This window comes from Musa acuminata, chromosome BXJ1-4 (genome assembly GCF_036884655.1).
Source record: "Musa acuminata AAA Group cultivar baxijiao chromosome BXJ1-4, Cavendish_Baxijiao_AAA, whole genome shotgun sequence".
Taxonomy (NCBI): domain Eukaryota; kingdom Viridiplantae; phylum Streptophyta; class Magnoliopsida; order Zingiberales; family Musaceae; genus Musa; species Musa acuminata.
This window is the reverse complement of record NC_088330.1, coordinates 37,368,692-37,387,459: the sequence shown is the minus strand read 5'-3', so window position 1 is coordinate 37,387,459 and position 18,768 is coordinate 37,368,692. Positions and strand designations below refer to the sequence as shown.

At 40.6% G+C, this 18,768-nt stretch overlaps 3 protein-coding genes across 5 annotated transcripts; all 3 read left to right on the top strand.

Annotated features, from left to right (window-relative positions):
• The first annotated feature begins 1,170 nt into the window (after nucleotides 1–1,170).
• Nucleotides 1,171–6,050, top strand: LOC135663202 (probable beta-1,4-xylosyltransferase IRX9H). 2 transcript variants are annotated; one of them, XM_065176778.1, is made up of 4 exons: nucleotides 1,171–2,141; nucleotides 2,815–3,064; nucleotides 4,225–4,414; nucleotides 5,793–6,050. In XM_065176778.1, exons 1-3 carry the CDS (start codon nucleotides 1,300–1,302, stop codon nucleotides 4,393–4,395), a joined length of 1,263 nt encoding a protein of 420 aa, XP_065032850.1. In that variant the 5' UTR covers nucleotides 1,171–1,299; the 3' UTR covers nucleotides 4,396–4,414; nucleotides 5,793–6,050. The 2 variants fall into 2 exon arrangements, with proteins under 2 accessions (XP_065032850.1, XP_065032846.1); XM_065176774.1 differs by having other exon boundaries at nucleotides 5,754–6,050.
• Nucleotides 6,051–7,465: 1,415 nt separating this feature from the next.
• On the top strand, nucleotides 7,466–11,169 carry LOC135672585 (phosphoenolpyruvate carboxykinase (ATP) 1-like). The gene is made up of 13 exons (XM_065181080.1): nucleotides 7,466–7,598; nucleotides 7,788–8,061; nucleotides 8,261–8,439; nucleotides 8,564–8,717; nucleotides 8,810–8,894; nucleotides 8,999–9,099; nucleotides 9,316–9,614; nucleotides 9,705–9,878; nucleotides 9,952–10,017; nucleotides 10,114–10,292; nucleotides 10,375–10,544; nucleotides 10,630–10,798; nucleotides 10,884–11,169. Exons 2-13 carry the CDS (start codon nucleotides 7,802–7,804, stop codon nucleotides 11,025–11,027), a joined length of 1,980 nt encoding a protein of 659 aa, XP_065037152.1. The 5' UTR covers nucleotides 7,466–7,598; nucleotides 7,788–7,801; the 3' UTR covers nucleotides 11,028–11,169.
• Nucleotides 11,170–12,657: 1,488 nt separating this feature from the next.
• Nucleotides 12,658–17,896, top strand: LOC135663131 (beta-galactosidase 6-like). Of its 2 annotated transcripts, XM_065176756.1 has the most exons (19): nucleotides 12,658–12,843; nucleotides 12,928–13,023; nucleotides 13,108–13,220; nucleotides 13,294–13,360; nucleotides 13,463–13,555; nucleotides 13,647–13,790; nucleotides 13,910–13,998; nucleotides 14,123–14,228; nucleotides 14,316–14,403; nucleotides 14,617–14,735; nucleotides 15,293–15,457; nucleotides 15,639–15,853; nucleotides 15,932–16,041; nucleotides 16,123–16,232; nucleotides 16,353–16,457; nucleotides 16,750–16,854; nucleotides 16,984–17,195; nucleotides 17,279–17,606; nucleotides 17,676–17,896. In XM_065176756.1, exons 2-19 carry the CDS (start codon nucleotides 12,928–12,930, stop codon nucleotides 17,781–17,783), a joined length of 2,373 nt encoding a protein of 790 aa, XP_065032828.1. In that variant the 5' UTR covers nucleotides 12,658–12,843; the 3' UTR covers nucleotides 17,784–17,896. The 2 variants fall into 2 exon arrangements, with proteins under 2 accessions (XP_065032828.1, XP_065032829.1); XM_065176757.1 differs by lacking the exon at nucleotides 12,658–12,843.
• The last annotated feature ends 872 nt before the right edge of the window (nucleotides 17,897–18,768 follow it).

The window sequence follows — 18,768 nt, the reverse complement described above, 5'->3', positions numbered from 1 at the left end:
CACATGCTTTGTAGTCAAACCTGCCCAAATAGTTTGACAATGGTGTTCTCTAAATGCCTTCCTACGTTAGCTCATTAGCTCCTTAACTCATCAAGATTGACACAAACCTAATCCTACCTAAAGATTTCTTAACTCATCAAGTGAAGCCTAAATAGCTATCTGGTCATATTTAATTGGACCAGAACACCATGGTTTGGGTGGAAACAGCCGATCAAGATGAGTCTATTTTATTGTATTCGCAATGATTGATCCAGATTGTACCTTAATGATGTGAACATTTACTCATAACTAATCACAAGTTCGAAGAAAATTCTCTCATCAGATTGGCTGCATTGAATTTCTTGAACGTTCCGCCAAAACTAAGTTCTACGAGTCTTGAACGTATCATTTAAGGTCGTGACTAAAAGATTACATTTGATTAGATCAACTTCGCATGTAATCGACTTTGTATAGTTATAGTCGTCGTGTCTTTGAATGACATTGAAACGTCGTTCATATGATGATAAGGTATCGATCAATTACGAGGTGTCGATAGTTCTTCACATGGTATCATCCCCATATTAGATTCAGCCAACTCACAAAGTACTTATGAGAAAGATAGTTAAAACACATATTCAAAAAATGTTAATAATACATATATTCAAAAAATGTTGATAGCTAAAAGGAAAACAAGAACAACTCTGCTACCAACTCCGTTGATCATGGAAAACAAAGACCAGACATGACATATGTGGCTCGTTCGGTGGTTGTACCCAAGCGGAAGGCTTCGATACGAAACCGACGCTTTGAAGTCGTCCGAGTCCAACCAAAGAGAAGGCGGCCGGGAAGTTAGCTGGGCGAGGGAACGCGACTTCGCCAACGACTTCCCTCTCCTTGGAACCTACTGCCGACGCCTCGACGATGAGATGGCATAACTTGAGATCACTGCTATCCAATCACAAGTGAGGTAGATTTGTGAGTCGGCGGAATCGGAGTTTTTTTTTCTCATACTAACTTGTCGTACGCGGGTGAGATTGACATGAGCTTGTGCGGGGCCAGTGTCGTGAAGAGAGAAGCGTTTGGGTCCGACAGTTGGTACAAGACGTGGGTTAATTTCCGTGAGTGAGGACTCAAATCAAATCAAATCAAATTTAACGATCGACGACGACGATAAGAACGCAGTTCGAGGGGAAACCCAGCCACTCTCGTGGCCGCCCAAACCCTCCTCCTCCTCCGCCCGTTCTTCCTTGGCCATCCCCTTGGCATCTCATCGCCGTTGGTTAATCGATCGATTGCTTGCTTTCTTGATGCTTCCGAGACATGGCGTCGATCCGTCGAACGCTATTGGCGGCCAACATCATCGATCGGTCCTTCCGCAATCATTCCCTTTGTTGCCATAACACTACCCAGCACCAATCCCTTTCCTCTTCTGCTCTGTCGTCGTCTTCTTCCGTCCCTTTCTTCTCGCGCGGCCAGCTGCAACATCACCATAGTTCATGGAGGAGGAAGAGGAGGAGGAGACAACTCCTTCGGTTGCTCCTCTTCTTCGCCTTCGGCTTCTTTATCGGCCTTTATCCCTTGGCGCAGCTCGACGACTTTGGCTTCCGGCCGCACCACCTCTCCTTCGCTTCCTCTTCCTCAATCTTAACCACCACCGCCGCCGTGGCAACCGCCGGTAACGATAACATTCCACGCCGGGATCTCGGAGCCGTCAACATCCGCTCCGGCGGCAGGGAGATCGAGGTCTTACGTTCCGATAACGACGGCGACGTGCCGCCGCCGAACGACATCCCGGAGGATCGCTCGCGGGAGAGGAAGCTGCTGATCGTGGTGACGCCCACGTACAACAGAGCTTTTCAGAGATACTACCTGATCCGGCTGGGCCAGACGCTGCGGCTGGTGTCGCCGCCCCTGCTCTGGATCGTCGTGGAAATGAATGCAACCTCCGTGGAGACGGCGGAGATCCTCAGGCGCAGTGGTGTCATGTACAGACATCTCGCTGCCTGCAAGAAAAACTCGACCTACAGCAGGGACAGGGGCGTCCACCAGCGGAACGCTGCGCTGGAGCACATCGAGCGGCATCGTCTGGATGGTATCGTGTACTTTGCGGACGAGAGCAACATCTACTCGCTCGAGCTGTTCCAGCACCTGAGGGACATCAGGTACTGAATGATAGTATTCTTGGAGTCTTGCTACCTTGTCTATAGTGCTAATACAGAATCGAACTGCCTGACATTAATTCCTTAAGGTTATTGCTTTACCATTGCCATAACTTTATGTCCTTGTCATGTGTAGCTGTTGGGCTGAAACAGTAAAAACGAAAACTATTAGTAGCATATGTTTATCAAGAAAGAATTCCCTCTTGAATGGAGGATATTCTTTATATATTTTGTGAATTAATGACATTACACAATGATTAGCGAATTAAGTTGAGTAATCATGAATACATTAGATTGTCCATCCACTAAAAGGGGGATGAACTAGTGCTTACCAGAAACATTAGTGGTTCAGCAGAACCTACCTACATTTACACAAGGTCTCTCTAGATCCTTGAGGCAATCGGTTTCATTATATTGGTGTTCAAATCAATTATATATATTTTTTCTTAGGCTCAAGAGCAAACTCATATGCAATTATGCAAGTTCTCCACCTGAACACCGATAAAAAAATCAATTTTGGTAGGACTTTTATATTTGGAAATGGATTGTATATTTGCCTATTTTATCTCATAAAGCTGACTAAATTTTTTTAAATGATACATTTAGAAATTTGTCATTCCTCAACAAGTAAGTTAACAAGTTATTATTACACAACTGATCTATTTGTATTTTTTAGGAGATTTGGTGTTTGGCCTGTTGCTATGCTTGCTCAAAGCAAAAATAATGTAATAATAGAAGGGCCAGTATGCAATGGAAGTCAAATAATTGGCTGGCATACTAATGAGAAGAGCAGGAGACATAGCAGATTTCATGTTGATATGTCTGGATTTGCATTCAACAGCACAATGCTTTGGGATCACGAGAGATGGCATCGTTCAAACTCAGATGCCATTCGGCAACTAGACACCGTGGAGGAGGATTTTCAGGTACACAGTTTTGACTTCTAGTATAATCTTGGTGATCCAAACTACAAACTATAGCAGAAATGACAGAAGAATGAATGATAGTTCAATTTTATAAATGAAACTATAGATAAGCAATTTTCCAGTAGTCCACTGAATTATCTGTATGGACCTAGACTCATTTGCACCATCTCATCCCTTCACTGCATGAGTCTGGGTGCACCAGAATGTCTTGTCTATTTTTGTTATTTGTTTGATAATAGTATAGAGGAGGAAGTTCTTTTGATAGTTTGACCTTAAATATTTTATCACCTCACAAGCAAATAAACAAGGTTGACATCTTCTTGTTGTATCTTCTTCAACCATGTCAACATAAGAAAATAGCTTTTAAGCCCAATGGATGCTACATAAGTGCCACTTGTGCACCAACATCATTGTCATGCTATTTGGATGCCCATCATTGCACCATATTAGTGACATCGACTCCTTTCATTATCACAATGTAACATATAGTCGTCACTTGGCATATGGGTAAGGAAAGACTAGTTTGTTGGTGAAGTATCTTTTAAGTGGGGTCAGTGATACAAATTGTAACACAATTGGGCTTGGAGAAAATGGGCCTACACAAAGGCGGATAAGGTGATCTTTTCCCTATAAATAAATAAATAAATAAATAAATAAATATATATATATATATATATATATATATATATATATATATATATATATATATATATATATATATATATATATATATATATATATATATATTTTGCTTCTCTGTATTAACTATTTGCATATTTAACATCAAAATTCATTTCTTGCAATATTTGACCTAGCAACACAAAGTCCCTGTTTCTTTATGAAGGGTTTACAATTGAGCTTAAACATTTTCCAAGTTTTAACAATTGAACAGCACTTTGTAGGATTTGAGTTTAGATGTACATCTTAACAACACAGTTCCATTTCTCTATCATTTCTCAAGTACCATCAGGTGGATCTAGTGAGCTATATGGTCCCCTAGTTTGCGTTGTTTTAGATCTTGATCTTTTTTCCATCCTTTAGAAATAAAAAATACTGATGGCATACTTGCATGAAAAAATTCTTTTGTATGTTTTTAATGACAAATCTTACTTTTGATTATAATTTTGAAATTTTGAACAGTAAATTGTCATTTTTTGCAGGAGAGTGCATTTGTAGAGCAGATAGTAGAGGATGAAAGTCAAATGGAAGGCTTACCAAATGGTTGTTCAAGGATCATGAACTGGCATCTCCATGAAGAAGCTAGAAATTTTGCTTATCCTGAAGGGTGGCAGTTATCTAGGAACCTTGATGCTATTGTTCGTTTGACATAGAATCTGCAACCTTCACAAGGTACCTCAACATGGTTTATTCTGACTTTTATGTTGTTATTGGTCCTGTGCATTTGTGCATGGAATGGCGTGGATATCTTTTTAAAAGAGATCTGTATGCATAGAAAGATAGGTTTAGCCATTTGAAAAACCCTTTTGTTTACGTGTTTGTATATATATATATGTATGTATATATATATATATATGTATGTATATATATATGTATATATGTATATGTATGTATATATGTATGTATATATGTATATGTATGTATGTATGTATACCTATATATATTTATATACATATACATATATATACATACATAATATATATATATATATATATATATATATATATATATATATATATATATATATATATATATATATATATATATATATATATATATATATATATATATATATATATATATTGGTATGTCGATATATCTAGTGATTCTTGTCTATGATTGCCTATAGACATGTATATCATATAAATTTGCTTGTCCATTGCAATAATAGTATGTAGGTTGAAATTTTACTTCCTGTTACACCGCCATGTTCTTGGCACCAGCAGAATGCACTTTTATGCAATCTACAGCATGGCCTATGCTGCCAAGATGCCTTTGGCATTGCCCACACCTATAGGTGGTCGAGCAATTAACAAGAACCCATAGTGACAAGTGATCAAGTACATAGACTTGAACGAGGGAGATCTGTTTTACTGAAAGCAAGCAACATCTTGTCATAGTTGAAGAAACATAAGTTAGAGAAGGTTGTGGTTTTGTTCAGTAATTTTTATCCTCTAAATACATTAAAATCTCAATTTATTGGAAAATTTAGAATTTTGAGAAAAGATTGACAATATAAAGGTCTAAGTTGCTCATCTAGGAGGCCAGGTGACTACCTAGGCTATAGATACCCTGCTGCCAAAGGTACTTAGGCTTTATAATGGACTATGATGAAGGTATATGATTCAGGTATAATCTTGATCTTATGTCAATCGTTTTAAATTGTTAATTCCTGACGGTTCTTTAAATTCATATTCATTTATCTTGTCATGTATCAGCTTTCGGTAGAAATAGCACAACACCTTCAAAGATGAAATAAGATATGAATATTTCTTTTTTTTTTTTACAGCTTTAAATTTTTGTTGAGGTTGCATTCCTAAATCCTTCATGAACTATTTTGACACACACTTTATTGTTATGCTAGTTGAACTTTGCACAACATTTTGCTTGAAATTACTTTGACCTATCAGACGCGACCACCAAAATTATAAGCACAATACTATTTCTTGATGTCTGAACAAAATGGCTTAGTTTTGTTAGTTAATTATATCATACTCTTTGTTTATGGCAGGCACCTCAATTTATTTTTCTGTACTGCTTCTTCCAATAGGACAGTGGTGGGTGCGGGCTATAACACAAATAAACTTTCATTCATGGCAGCCGCTCAAGGACGGATTGGCAGTTCTGTGATTGGTAACTGCTTGTTGTGGAAGGTATATATACCGTTATATGTACAGATTAATCATAGAAAAGCTATCATTTTAGTGGATTCTGGTGCAGATTTCATGTCTGCCCTCTGTAAGCAGCCATTTTCATTGTTAGTTGTGTTTGATAAAAAAAAAAAGAGAGAAAAATTCTCCACTGTTAATCTGTTGTCGGCTGATCAGTTCTTAGTCTTACCATTTAACAAGAAAATAGTATGACAAAAATGTTGGCTCCCAGAATGTTTTGTGTCATAGAATTTCAAATACCTTGTTCAAGTACCTCAACAATGATATCAAAGATTCAAAATATAGTGTAAATATGTGCTCCAATGTGGAATGCTGGAGTTGAAACTTGACAATTTTGTATTCCATAGCAGGTGCAGTTATGGTAAATGATTGCCATTATCATGTTTATAGTATTTGATCCTCGGTCAAATATTCATCAATCCTTTATCTTCCCTCTAATTTTCATCTGAATTTGATCAAGTGCATTTCACTAGCATAATGTTTCTATGACAAGAAACATCTGTTTGAGCTAACAGAGGTCATCTCAGATTGCCAATTCTGTGCAGGGAAGGTAGCTCTTTGGTTCAAAATCTAGATTAAAAATAATAAAAGGTTTTCTTTTTCATTCTTCTTCTTTTGTTCATTTCGCACTTTAAGCTCCTGTTGTTTTCATCCATGTAAACATTCAAGTGTACACATCACTTGGTATGGAGATATTAGATTTCATCTCAGGCATGCATCGAAATCTTGATGTTTTAGCTCCATTGTGGCATCGCATGGCAATGTACATCTCCTTAATTTCTTCCTCCAAGACACTATAAATTTCCTACCTAATTCTCCCTATCAATCCAAATCCAATGTGGATGTTACAAATACTTGAACCCCATCCCAGTTATATCTCTTTAAAGAATTTTAGTAGGTATATAATTAGGATTATATAAAGATTTTCATTTTGATTCCATGTTCAATGAATATTTTTTTGTACTAATCTGATAAAATACTTAGGAGTTAAGTTAGCATTACAGAATCTCACTATTTTGTACTAATCTGATAAAATGCTTAGGTAGCATACAAAATCTCATGACGAATAAGATTTCAAATTCAACTCTCAAAAGAGCGTAATAATATTCAAGTACGGAAATCCCAAATGCTTGTATCCAGTTCTCGTTCCATCACCTCAGTCCACGATGTGGAAGCCACAGATTGATTGATGTGGACATGACCACCACGGTCCGATGGTCTTTCACACCTTCGCTATGCAGCGTCCCCTACACCGAGGTTGGATTTGCGTCGGAGAACTGTACACCTAATCGAGTGCTGTGCCATCTGATACGTACATATGGACAGGTATGATGGATGGATCGGAAGGGTTGCGCGCAGCCGCGTGTGAAGCGGTGGCCATTGAATGGGTCGAACGGTCCCCTTTGTAAAGGCTTGACGAACAATATTCCATTTGTACTGATGCACGTCATATGCTTCGAATTCTTATAAGGTGAATGAAAGTTCGTATGACCCAATGCGCGCCTTTATAAGGCTCCCCATGTAGCTCGCCTTCTTACTCGTTCCTCTCTTCTTTACAGCTTCTCGTGAGGCTCGTGTACGAGAACTGCATGGTCGTGCCTTCCGTTTCCTTCTCCTCTTAGTGCCTCTTCTTCTTCTTCTTCTTCATCGTCACCATCTCTATTCTGCTGCTCGCTCGCCTTGAGGTACTTGTTTCTTTTTCTTCGTTTGCGAGTGAAACGTTTGGTCGTGAGAATGAGATGACTCGATGAGTTCATGCGCCGATGTTCCAGAAGATATAGAGACGATAACGTTTGCTTATTTATGTATATAAAGCTGTCTCTGATGAGATCATACACTGTTTTGCTGATACATTGAGAGTTGGATTTGGGTAGAAACGAGGGGGGAAATGGCGGAGAAAGGCGAACTCGGGAACGCTAATGGCGGCGGGAAGGGGCTGGCGAGGATCGAGACGAAGGCGGAGGATGGCATCTGCCACGACGACAGCGCGCTGCCCGTTAAGGCGCAAACCATCGACGAGCTCCACTCCTTGCAGAAGAAGCGGTCGTTGCCCGGCACCCCCATGAATGACGGCCTGCTGCAAGGCAACGCCGCCTTCGCCACCGTGTCCGAGGATGAGCGCCACAAGCTCCGGCTCCAGTCCATCAGGTCACCATCTCTCCTCCCCATTCCTTCTACCAACGTCGCCGTCCAATTAGCCAAAAAATGAAAAGAATCTTCGCCGTCAGATTTGTGTTGCTGACAAAAGATACGATGCTGGATTCCGGTGGCCCATGGCTTGGTTCGGTAGTGTCGCTCCTTTCGATCGCCGCTGTGCTAACTCGATTTGATGTGATGTTGATTGCAGCGCGTCGTTGGCGTCGCTGACGCGGGAGACGGGGCCAAAGGTGGTGAAGGGTGACCCGGCGAGGAAGGCGGAAGCGCCCAAGGGCGGCGCCGTGCACCACCACTACTTCACCCCAAGCATCAGCGTCAGTGACAGCTCTCTCAAGTTCACCCACGTCCTCTACAATCTCTCCCCTGCCGGTACGCCGCCTCGTGATAGCTTCAATTACCACACATCGTTGCCGTCGCTACACCATTAAGACCACAGTTCTCTTTCCTCATGGCATGCACAATAACACTAGCAGTGGCCATTACAATGATGCAGAGCTGTACGAGCAGGCCATAAGATACGAGAAGGGATCGTTCATAACCTCGACAGGGGCTTTGGCCACCTTATCGGGTGCCAAAACAGGTCGTTCTCCGAGGGACAAACGCATCGTCAATGATGAGACAACCGCTGAGGAGTTGTGGTGGGGAAAGTAAGTCTCCCAACACATCCTGTGTTGTAAGATTTGTGTGCCGTTCTATGTGTTTGGCGAATCCTCCTCCTTGAATCGTTCATTGTACGCAGGGGCTCACCTAACATTGAGATGGATGAGCAGACTTTCATGGTGAACAGGGAGAGGGCAGTTGATTACCTGAACTCTCTGGACAAGGTAAGAGTCACTCTCGAGACAATTTAACGCCACTACTATGCCGATTTCTTTCATCCAATTTGCAATTTGCCTTGGGGATTTAGCTTGTCATTTACCTCATACAGGTTTTTGTGAACGATCAATTTCTCAACTGGGATCCTGAGCATCAGATCAAAGTTCGAATCGTCTCCGCAAGAGCCTACCATTCCTTGTTCATGCACAACATGTAAGTAGAAGTGACAGTAAGAATATTAGTCTGCAGTTGTCGTCTTGAATGCTCGAAGTCATCCTTGGATGGTTTTTGATCTATTAGTATCGGTCGGAGTGGATGATGACAAATAGGTGCAGCTCCTGTAGCTTCGGAAGACCATTGAAAGCATGAATTTTTTGTGTAGCATAGCCAATTCTACGTGCCATGACTGGATGGATGAATGGATGGCAGGTGCATCCGACCGACGCCCGAAGAAGTGGAGACCTTTGGAACACCGGACTTCACAATTTACAATGCCGGACAGTTTCCGTGTAATCGGTACACGCACTACATGACCTCCTCGACCAGCATTGACATTAACCTTGCCAGGAAGGAAATGGTTATCCTCGGCACACAGTATGCCGGGGAGATGAAGAAGGGTTTGTTCAGTCTGATGCACTATCTCATGCCTAAGAGACAGATCCTCTCCCTGCATTCCGGCTGCAATATGGGCAAAGACGGTGATGTTGCCCTCTTCTTTGGACTCTCGGGTAAGGTCGGGCTCGTCAAACGTGGTGCCGCCACCTGCCCATTACTACTCCCTGAATTCTCATTTCCATGGTCTGTTCATTGTTTTTTAGGCACCGGGAAGACCACTCTATCCACGGATCGTAACAGGCTGCTCATTGGTGACGATGAGCACTGTTGGAGTGAGAATGGCATTTCAAATATCGAAGGTGGTTGCTATGCAAAATGCATCGACCTATCAATGGAGAAGGAACCTGATATCTGGAATGCCATTAAGTTTGGAACAGGTGAACATCCGAATCTAGCCCTACATTTTGATTTGGATGGCGTATCATTCTTGCAATCGTTTTGCATTTGCAGTATTGGAAAATGTGGTATTCGATGAGCACACACGGGAAGTAGATTATTCAGACAAATCCGTCACAGGTACTGTTCTTAAAGCGGACTTCCTGCATGCATGAATTTGGATAGGTTCCTTACATGCCCGGAAACTGTTTGATGGAATTACTGGTGCTGTTGCAGAGAACACCCGAGCTGCTTATCCAATCGAGTACATACCTAATGCGAAGTTACCATGTGTTGGTCCGCACCCGAAGAACGTCATCCTCTTGGCATGTGATGCTTTCGGCGTTCTCCCACCCGTCAGCAAGCTTACTCTGCCTCAGACCATGTACCATTTCATCAGTGGCTACACTGCTCTGGTGCGTACTCTCTAAACTTCTCTTGGAATATTGTCTAGTGTTGGTAATGGTATCCATGGTGGTTGCCATGGGCACAAAACAGGTGGCTGGAACAGAGGAGGGCATTAAGGAACCTCAAGCCACATTCTCAGCATGCTTTGGGGCAGCATTTATAATGCTCCATCCGACTCGGTATGCAGCCATGCTGGTTGAGAAAATGCAGAAGTATGGAGCCACAGCATGGCTTGTGAACACTGGTTGGTCTGGCGGAAGGTAAGAGATCACACACCACATTTCGGTGATACAGGCTATAGTTCAAGGAAAAACTTGATCTGGCTACCTTATCGCTTTTATTCAGATACGGAATCGGCAGCCGCATTAAGCTGGCATACACTCGGAAAATTATCGACGCCATACACTCCGGCAGCCTTCTGAATGCAGATTACAAGAAGACACAAGTGTTTGGACTGGAGATACCTACTGAAGTTGAAGGCGTGCCGTCGGAGATTTTGGACCCGGAGAACACTGTAAGTCAGTTGTTTGTAGAACAAATGATCGATGTCGATCGCGGAGATGTTGTTGCCTGACATGGGTGATTTGTGTGCTTTACAGTGGCCAGAGAAGGCAGCCTATGAGGAGACTTTGCTAAAGCTGGCTGGTCTGTTCAGGAAGAACTTTGAGGTGTTTGCTAACTACAAGATTGGTGAAGATGCCAAACTGGCTGAGGAGATCCTTGCTGCAGGTCCAAACTTCTGAGGTTGATGGGAGAAGAGAAGAGAGAATCAAGGACTTCAAAAATTCGATTACTAGTTCATATTTTCAGATTTGTTTCATTGGTCTGCCTCGTCAAGGAAACTACGTGCAGTTAATTATAGTTCGGTTCAGTCAGAATGCATTAGAACATGATCATCATCTCTTTTACACAATCTACCATTTCGGATTCTGCACTGCAGACAGCAATCCTTCATGGCATTGCACTTGCATTTTGATGTGAGCAAAGTAGCAGTGTTTTGGTGGTAAGATCTGATGTTTTTTCCATATACATGTCCATCATTTGTAAGCATTTTTATAACCCAAAGGGTACATTTGAGTCTGATGCCTTTTCAGGATTGATTGGTTTCTAAGCTTCAAAAATCTGTTGCTTGAACCTTTCATCAATAAATTGCTGTCGCCTGACGTTCAAGTTACTTGCGAATAAGTGCTCTTTTTCCTTGTGTTCTTTGAGAAGATTGGCATATCAGACAAGCATCTGTTTACCATTCCAATATGGAAGATAAACTCATCCATGTTTTGGATACTGCTGCTTATATTTCTGTTAACAAGAAGACATTTATCTCAACTCCATGAATGCCATTTCTGAATCAAGCCATTTGTCTTGTACTGTAAATTCCGGTTTATTTATGATCTCAAGCTGAACTTGCCAGACTACCGTGTTGTTGAATTAGCTTTGTTACAACTAAGAACTTCTTTGTCTTCATGTAAATGGTACACTTCGAGCTCCTCTTACAAGGACCTGAAGCATGATGCAGGAAGAGAAGGGAAAAGTGATAAGGAATATAATGTCGATTGACCTGTGATCGTCATGTGAGATCCTAATCACCCTCTATCTATTTACCTATTGAAGATTCAAAGCAAGTAAACATAAGCTTTATTCTTATCCATTATGATAAAAAGATAATTACAAACTTTATTCTCATTCTCTAAGATATAAAAAGATATCTTAAGTCTTTTGAGCTATTTGAACATAAATTTAAGGACCTTGGATTTCTAATCACTTTTTCGGTCTTTATGCAGGTGGCATCTCGAGGCAAGTTGGGTTGATCAAGATATTAATGATGTTTTTTTGATAAATTTAAATATCTTTTTACTATTTCCAATAAAATTTTTATAGGTCTTCCGAGGAAATATTTTTTGAATTATATTTTCTGTCACATGATAAAAGAAAAAAAAAATGCAATTTGTCTTCCATCAAAATGATTCTTTTGATTCCAATGTCATTCTTTTAATGAAATATCATCGTTAATTAATACTTTAATTTTTTGTATAATATAAAGATAATAAAAATAAACACAATAAAAAAAATATTTTTTTCGAAAAAATAAAAAAGAAGTCAACCTGTTGATAAATGTCTTATCCGTAAGAAATAAAATCTGTTAAGGACAGATAATAAGAGATAAGCATGAAATAACAGTAGTAACAGCAATAAAGATGAGAAAGAAGCGTAATCAACGGAAGAGGAGAGTTATTAATAGGAAGCTACATCGTGTTTAGATGAAGACGTCGCTTCCTCTTGCGAGCCGCTTTGCTGCATGCCCGTGCATGATCACACCGAACACGACCGCTCCCTGCGCGCATTCTTCTTACGCCAACACAGTTGCCAATGGCAGCCCACCCGACGCTCCCTTCTCCCGTGTCTACGTCGCTTCTGCTCCTCCTTCTTTTGCTGCTCAGCTGCTGCTCCGAGCTATGTGCCGCGGCCACTGTGTCGTACGATCACCGGGCGGTGGTGATCGACGGTAAGCGGAGGGTCCTCATCTCCGGTTCCATCCACTACCCCCGCAGCACCCCCGAGGTCTCTCTCTCTCTCTCTCTCTCTATGTATTAGCTTCTCCGCTATTAATGCTTTAGCTGATCGGAAGAGCTTGCGGTGCTGCAGATGTGGCCGGACCTCATCCAGAAGTCTAAGGATGGCGGCCTCGACGTCATCGAGACCTACGTCTTCTGGAACCTCCATGAACCCGTGCAGGGCCAGGTCATTCCCACTGAGATTTCACATATCTCATCTCTCTCTCTCTCTCTCTCTCTCTCTCTAATACAGACGTCTGTTTGGTAACAGTACGATTTTGGAGGGCGGAAGGACTTGGTGAAGTTCATTAAGACGGTGGCGGCCGCCGGCCTCTATGTTCATCTCAGGATCGGGCCTTATGTCTGCGCGGAGTGGAACTACGGGTGCGTAAAGGGTTCATTCCTCCACATAATTAGTCTGTCTTTGTTCAATGTTCTGAGATTTCATATGATGCAGAGGGTTTCCTGTGTGGTTGCACTTCATCCCAAATATCAAGTTCAGGATTGACAATGATCCCTTCAAGGTCAAAGTGTCTTCTAGTTTGATTTCTACTGCCCATCTGATCGTTGAGAGTTCCCATTAGTTGTTCTTTTGGAGTGTTTCTCTGACATCTCTTTTCTTCCAGAACGAGATGCAAAAGTTCACGACAAAGATTGTGGACATGATGAAGCAGGAAATGCTGTTTGCATTCCAAGGTGGACCCATCATTCTGTCTCAGGTGCTTATCTCCTGCTTTATAGGTTGATTTAAATTCTGCGACAAGATCGATATTGATCACTGCAGCTGATCCACTCTATTGCCCATGGTAGATTGAGAATGAGTATGGCAATGTTGAGCAATATTATGGTCCGACGGCCAAGTCTTATATTGATTGGGCTGCATCCATGGCTACTTCCTTGAATGTGAGCGTGCCATGGGTGATGTGCCAACAAGATAATGCCCCTGACCCCATTGTGAGTTGGATGATTCAAATTCTATCCATTTCTTGATGTTCTGTTTGATGAGCAAAAATGCTGCTCTGCTAATGGAGTTGCGCACCGATTTGATTGCCGAGACATGTTCTCTTTTGCAGATCAACACTTGCAATGGATTTTACTGTGACAATTTTAAGCCCAACTCTGACAAGAAACCGAAGATGTGGACAGAGAATTGGAGTGGATGGTAAGGCAGTGTAGCTCTCGATAGCCATATGTTTCGTTGTGTCTGGTACTTTTGGTGTTTGATGCAATGCTTACAAGACCAAAAGCTTTTCCTAACCAAACATTTCTGTCTCCTTTCCTGCCAGGTTCCTTTCTTTTGGTGGTGGAGTGCCTTACAGACCAGTTGAAGACCTTGCATTTGCTGTAGCCAGGTTCTTCCAACGTGGTGGTACCTTCCAAAACTATTACATGGTATGTAGATAGTGTTGTTTATTTCATCTTGTCGAAGTTTTCATCAGTAAATAATGTAGTAACATGTCTTTTCTTTATCATTTCCAGTACCATGGTGGAACCAATTTTGGCCGCACTTCTGGTGGACCATTTATTGCTACAAGCTATGATTATGATTCTCCCATTGATGAATATGGTAAGAATATAATCTGTTATTTTTGGATTATATAGTATATTTTTAGTGATGTATTGGTGGTAGCACTAATTATAAGCATTTTGAATCACCAAATGTTGCATCCTCCAATCTGAAACTTTTCTCTTTGTATTTGATTTACATACAAATTGGAGGGGAAACAACTTTCTCTTCTCTTGCAATTTTTTATATATCGTTCTTGTTGCACTTCATCAGGACTTCTTCGGCAGCCAAAATGGGGCCACCTGAGAGATCTGCACATAGTCATAAAGCAGTGTGAAGAAGCATTGGTGGCAACCGATCCAACATACACTTCTCTTGGCAAAAATTTAGAGGTACACAACCTTGAATGCTCCTCATGCATATACCATTTACTGTTCTTATTATTACTACATTAGACCCCTTTTTCTCCTGTTGAGTACTTCTAGTAAGATAGCTTTCTTTTTATTTTTTGCTCTTTTTTCTTTTTATATGCAAGAGGGCTTGCGTATGGAGAGATTTTGTGTTTTGAATTATCAATTTTAGATTGGCACTGTATAAGATATGGAGAACGAGGGAGCATAGATAGAAGTTCTGAATTATTGTAGCCTTGTGCCGTTGTGCTCATGCATAAAAGACAATCTCATGGAAATACAAAGATACAGGACTTCTAATCAATATCATTAGGCAAACAGTTCCTTAGTTGATGAACTTGTGAGCATCTGAATTCATGAGATTTTTTTATGCAAGTGAACCTCTTTGATAGCATTTCTCATGTAAGCAAGTAAATAGAATCCTACTAGTTGTAGCAATGTTGATTTATAACTGTAACACCCTTGTTTTGGTATGCTACACTAATGTTGCTTTATGCATTTTTCTTCTGTCACATTGCTAAAATATTTGCTTGCTTTAGGCCCATGTTTATAGGACATCATCAGGGAGATGTGTGGCTTTTCTTGCCAACATAGATGACCATTCTGATGCAACTGTTACTTTCAATGGCAAACCATACCAGTTACCTGCATGGTCTGTGAGCATCCTTCCTGACTGCCAAAATGTTGCATTCAATACTGCAAAGGTATGCTTAACTATCTTACGATGAGTCTCAATGGGAAAGATCTCTAAATTCCACTCATTCAAAAAGTAAAAATGCCTATAATGAACTTAATATAGTTCAATTTATCCATGTACAACTGCCACATCTTGTTGTAAAACTGCTACTGATCCATGGATTTGATATGATTCTATGTCAATGGCAGATAAATTCCCAGACAACTGTTTTGGAGATGAAATACACCAAAACTTTCGATCAGGCTGCAGATGAATCCACTGGTTCCTCTGAAATATCTGAATCAGAATGGAAATTCTTCACAGAACCTATTGGTTCCATCAACTCTACTTTCAAAAATGTTGGATTGCTTGAGCAGATAAATACTACTGCTGATTCCAGTGACTACTTGTGGTATTCAATAAGGTAAGAGTTATATTGCAACTTCACATACACAGTGATGTAAATCATGTACTGATTGTCCTGTTCTTCATGCTCCTACAGCATTGATGTCATAGGAAACGAACCATTTCTTTTCAATGGCACTCAGACGACTCTGCATGTGGACTCACTCGGTCATGTCCTCCATGTTTTTGTCAATGGCAAATTATCAGGTCATATGTTATTCCTGTAGCTATCAGGCTTTCCTCCTTAACCAGTTTTCTGCTTAATTTGGCATGCCATGTTTTCTACAGCAAGTAATCAAGGCAGCAATGCTGATGCGAGTTTTAAACTGGAGAATGTTATCACACTTTCATCAGGACAGAACAGAATTGATCTTTTAAGTGCGACCGTAGGCCTTAAGGTTGTGTTCCCCTCTAAGATATGGAAATGTTTCTTTAGATTGTTATATTGCTACAATTTGTTTAGCTTTATGTGAATATATGCTTGATATGCTCTCTCTCTCTCTCTCTCTCTTCCACAGAACTATGGTCAATTTTTTGATCTAAAGGGTGCTGGAATCACTGGTGTGATCCTGAAGAACCACAATGCCACAAGAGATCTTTCTTCATCCCAGTGGACTTATCAGGTTTCTCATGTCCTTTGCAATTACATACTGCTTCAGACAGATAGTAATGAAACTAAAATATTGTAAACCGAGTGATTAAGATACAATAATAATCTTTCAAAATCTTGTAAAAATTGAAGTAATTGTTTCTTGTGTGCAATTTGTATATTATTTATCATTATAATGTTTATGAAATGAAAAATTCAATATATGGCTGATATCTACTTAAAGCTTTCAAAGTAGATGCTTCTCAAAGATAAGAAGGCAATGATTGGCATCTGGCTTCATCATCTTAAGCTGTGTGCTGATGCAGATTGGACTCAAAGGTGAACAGCTGGCATTGCATGACAACACACAAAATTCAACATGGATGTCACTATCTTCCTTGCCGAAAAATCAGCCACTGACATGGTACATGGTGAGTTCTTTGTCTCTCTGTAAATTTCATCATGTTCAGTAAAGATTGGAGAATATTTTCAGTGCACAAAATGTTACAGTGGATTCACAAAATTGATATGAATACATGTCTATCTAATTCCTCTTGCAGACGTACTTTGATGCCCCTGAGCACGATGACCCTGTTGCAATAGACTTCACCGGAATGGGGAAGGGCGAGGCATGGGTGAATGGCCACAGCATCGGCCGGTACTGGCCGACGTATACCTCTCCACCGAGCGGCTGTGTCCAATCATGCGACTACAGAGGACCGTTCAGCGGGAGCAAGTGCGTCAGGAACTGTGGACAGCCATCTCAGTCACTGTAAGACTTGCATTTCCCCATCTCAAAGCAGAGCCGCCTTCTTATTCCTATCATCTCAACTCGTTTTGGTGCTTGTTTGACAGGTACCATGTTCCTCGCTCGCTGATCCAACAAGGCAATACGAATAGACTGGTTCTTTTCGAGGAAGTGGGTGGAGATCCGACTCTGGTGTCCTTCGCTTTGAGGGGGGCGAGAAGCTTGTGTGCACACGTCTCTCAGTCCCACCCTCCACCTGTGGATGCTGTGAACACTGCACAGAGAAAGGACGCAGTGCTCCATCTCGAATGTCCTCACTCCGATCGTGTCATTTCCTCGGTGAAGTTTGCGAGCTTTGGGACTCCACACGGAACTTGTGGGAGTTACAGCCATGGCAATTGCAGCAGCACCACTGCCCTTGCCATTCTGCAGCAGGTACGTACCTCATACTCATCCACCTCTCTCTCTCTCTGAAGCTAAACTGGTTTATTTATACTCCGGCAGGCATGCATTGGCGTCAGGAGCTGCGACGTGAAGGTCTCGACCGAGGTGTTTGGCGATCCGTGCAGGGACGTCGTCAAGAGCCTTGCGGTGGAAGCATCGTGCTCGTGATCGAATGCTGCATACGTTCATGGGAGGAATGAAGATGGGCACATGCAGTCAAGAATAAAGTACATACTTCTCTGTGTTGGTTCTTTGTTCCGTACATAAACGACAGTATGTATTTCTTACAGTGTACATAAATAAATGAAGAAAGCTTCTCAACTTCGTTAGACTACTGTTTGTAAAAGCTTACAGTACACAAAACATAATTCCTTCGCCTCTCACATTATTAAACACTTATTTAATATGCTAATAGATGATTGTGAACATAGGTAAAACTTGATTCCTACATCCTATGGTTCAACCTAAGACTCGATATCACAAAACCCCAAAGGCTATCCTCAAAACGTTTAACATAATATTAAAGTTATTTATTAATATTTATTTATTTTTATCTAAATCATTCATCAAAATAATTAAGTTGATAGTAGGATACTTATTAGATTTTTATAAGTCAATCTTAACCTATCAATTGATATGAGACTAATCAAAGTATTATAATCTTAACTCATAACTCAAATCCTCTTACCTATCGGAATATTATAATCTTAATTTCTTTAATACTCGATAACTCAAATCCGACTTTGATAGTCATTTATTACTCGAACCCGAGTCTAATAGGTTAATTAACTTATCAATTTCATTTGACCCAAACTACTAACAAAAAATTTAAACTGAAATTAATACTAGTACAATCATTAAATTCAAATTCTTATAAACCGAAGTATTACAATTAGAGTATCAAATATCAACTTTATTCGATGTATAGTAGCTTAGACTTTAATGCTGAATTCGATTTTCGTCTCTTATCCAATATGGTAATGATAATTTAACGAATTACATGTTTATGTAAATTTACATGCTATCAGCATTCGAATTTCGTCTCTTCTTTAAATACACAATTGGATTGACAAAATAATTGAGGTTTGACAATACTAGAAGTTGTTAAGCAACTCCATTTGAAGGTTTGCTCACTGCATTTAGGGTCTCTGCA

Excerpts from the sequence above, each read along its gene's own strand:
- LOC135663202 (XM_065176778.1), top strand. The coding sequence starts at position 1,300 with ATGGCGTCGATCCGTCGAACGCTATTGGCGGCCAACATCATCGATCGG. Across the intron at positions 2,142-2,814 it reads CAGCACCTGAGGGACATCAG|GAGATTTGGTGTTTGGCCTG; the intron begins GTACTGAATGAT and ends TGTATTTTTTAG. Across the intron at positions 3,065-4,224 it reads CCGTGGAGGAGGATTTTCAG|GAGAGTGCATTTGTAGAGCA; the intron begins GTACACAGTTTT and ends CATTTTTTGCAG.
- LOC135672585 (XM_065181080.1), top strand. The coding sequence starts at position 7,802 with ATGGCGGAGAAAGGCGAACTCGGGAACGCTAATGGCGGCGGGAAGGGG. Across the intron at positions 8,062-8,260 it reads CTCCGGCTCCAGTCCATCAG|CGCGTCGTTGGCGTCGCTGA; the intron begins GTCACCATCTCT and ends TGTTGATTGCAG. Across the intron at positions 9,615-9,704 it reads CCTCTTCTTTGGACTCTCGG|GCACCGGGAAGACCACTCTA; the intron begins GTAAGGTCGGGC and ends ATTGTTTTTTAG.
- LOC135663131 (XM_065176756.1), top strand. The coding sequence starts at position 12,928 with ATGTGGCCGGACCTCATCCAGAAGTCTAAGGATGGCGGCCTCGACGTC. Across the intron at positions 16,233-16,352 it reads GTGCGACCGTAGGCCTTAAG|AACTATGGTCAATTTTTTGA; the intron begins GTTGTGTTCCCC and ends TCTCTTCCACAG. Across the intron at positions 16,458-16,749 it reads CATCCCAGTGGACTTATCAG|ATTGGACTCAAAGGTGAACA; the intron begins GTTTCTCATGTC and ends GTGCTGATGCAG.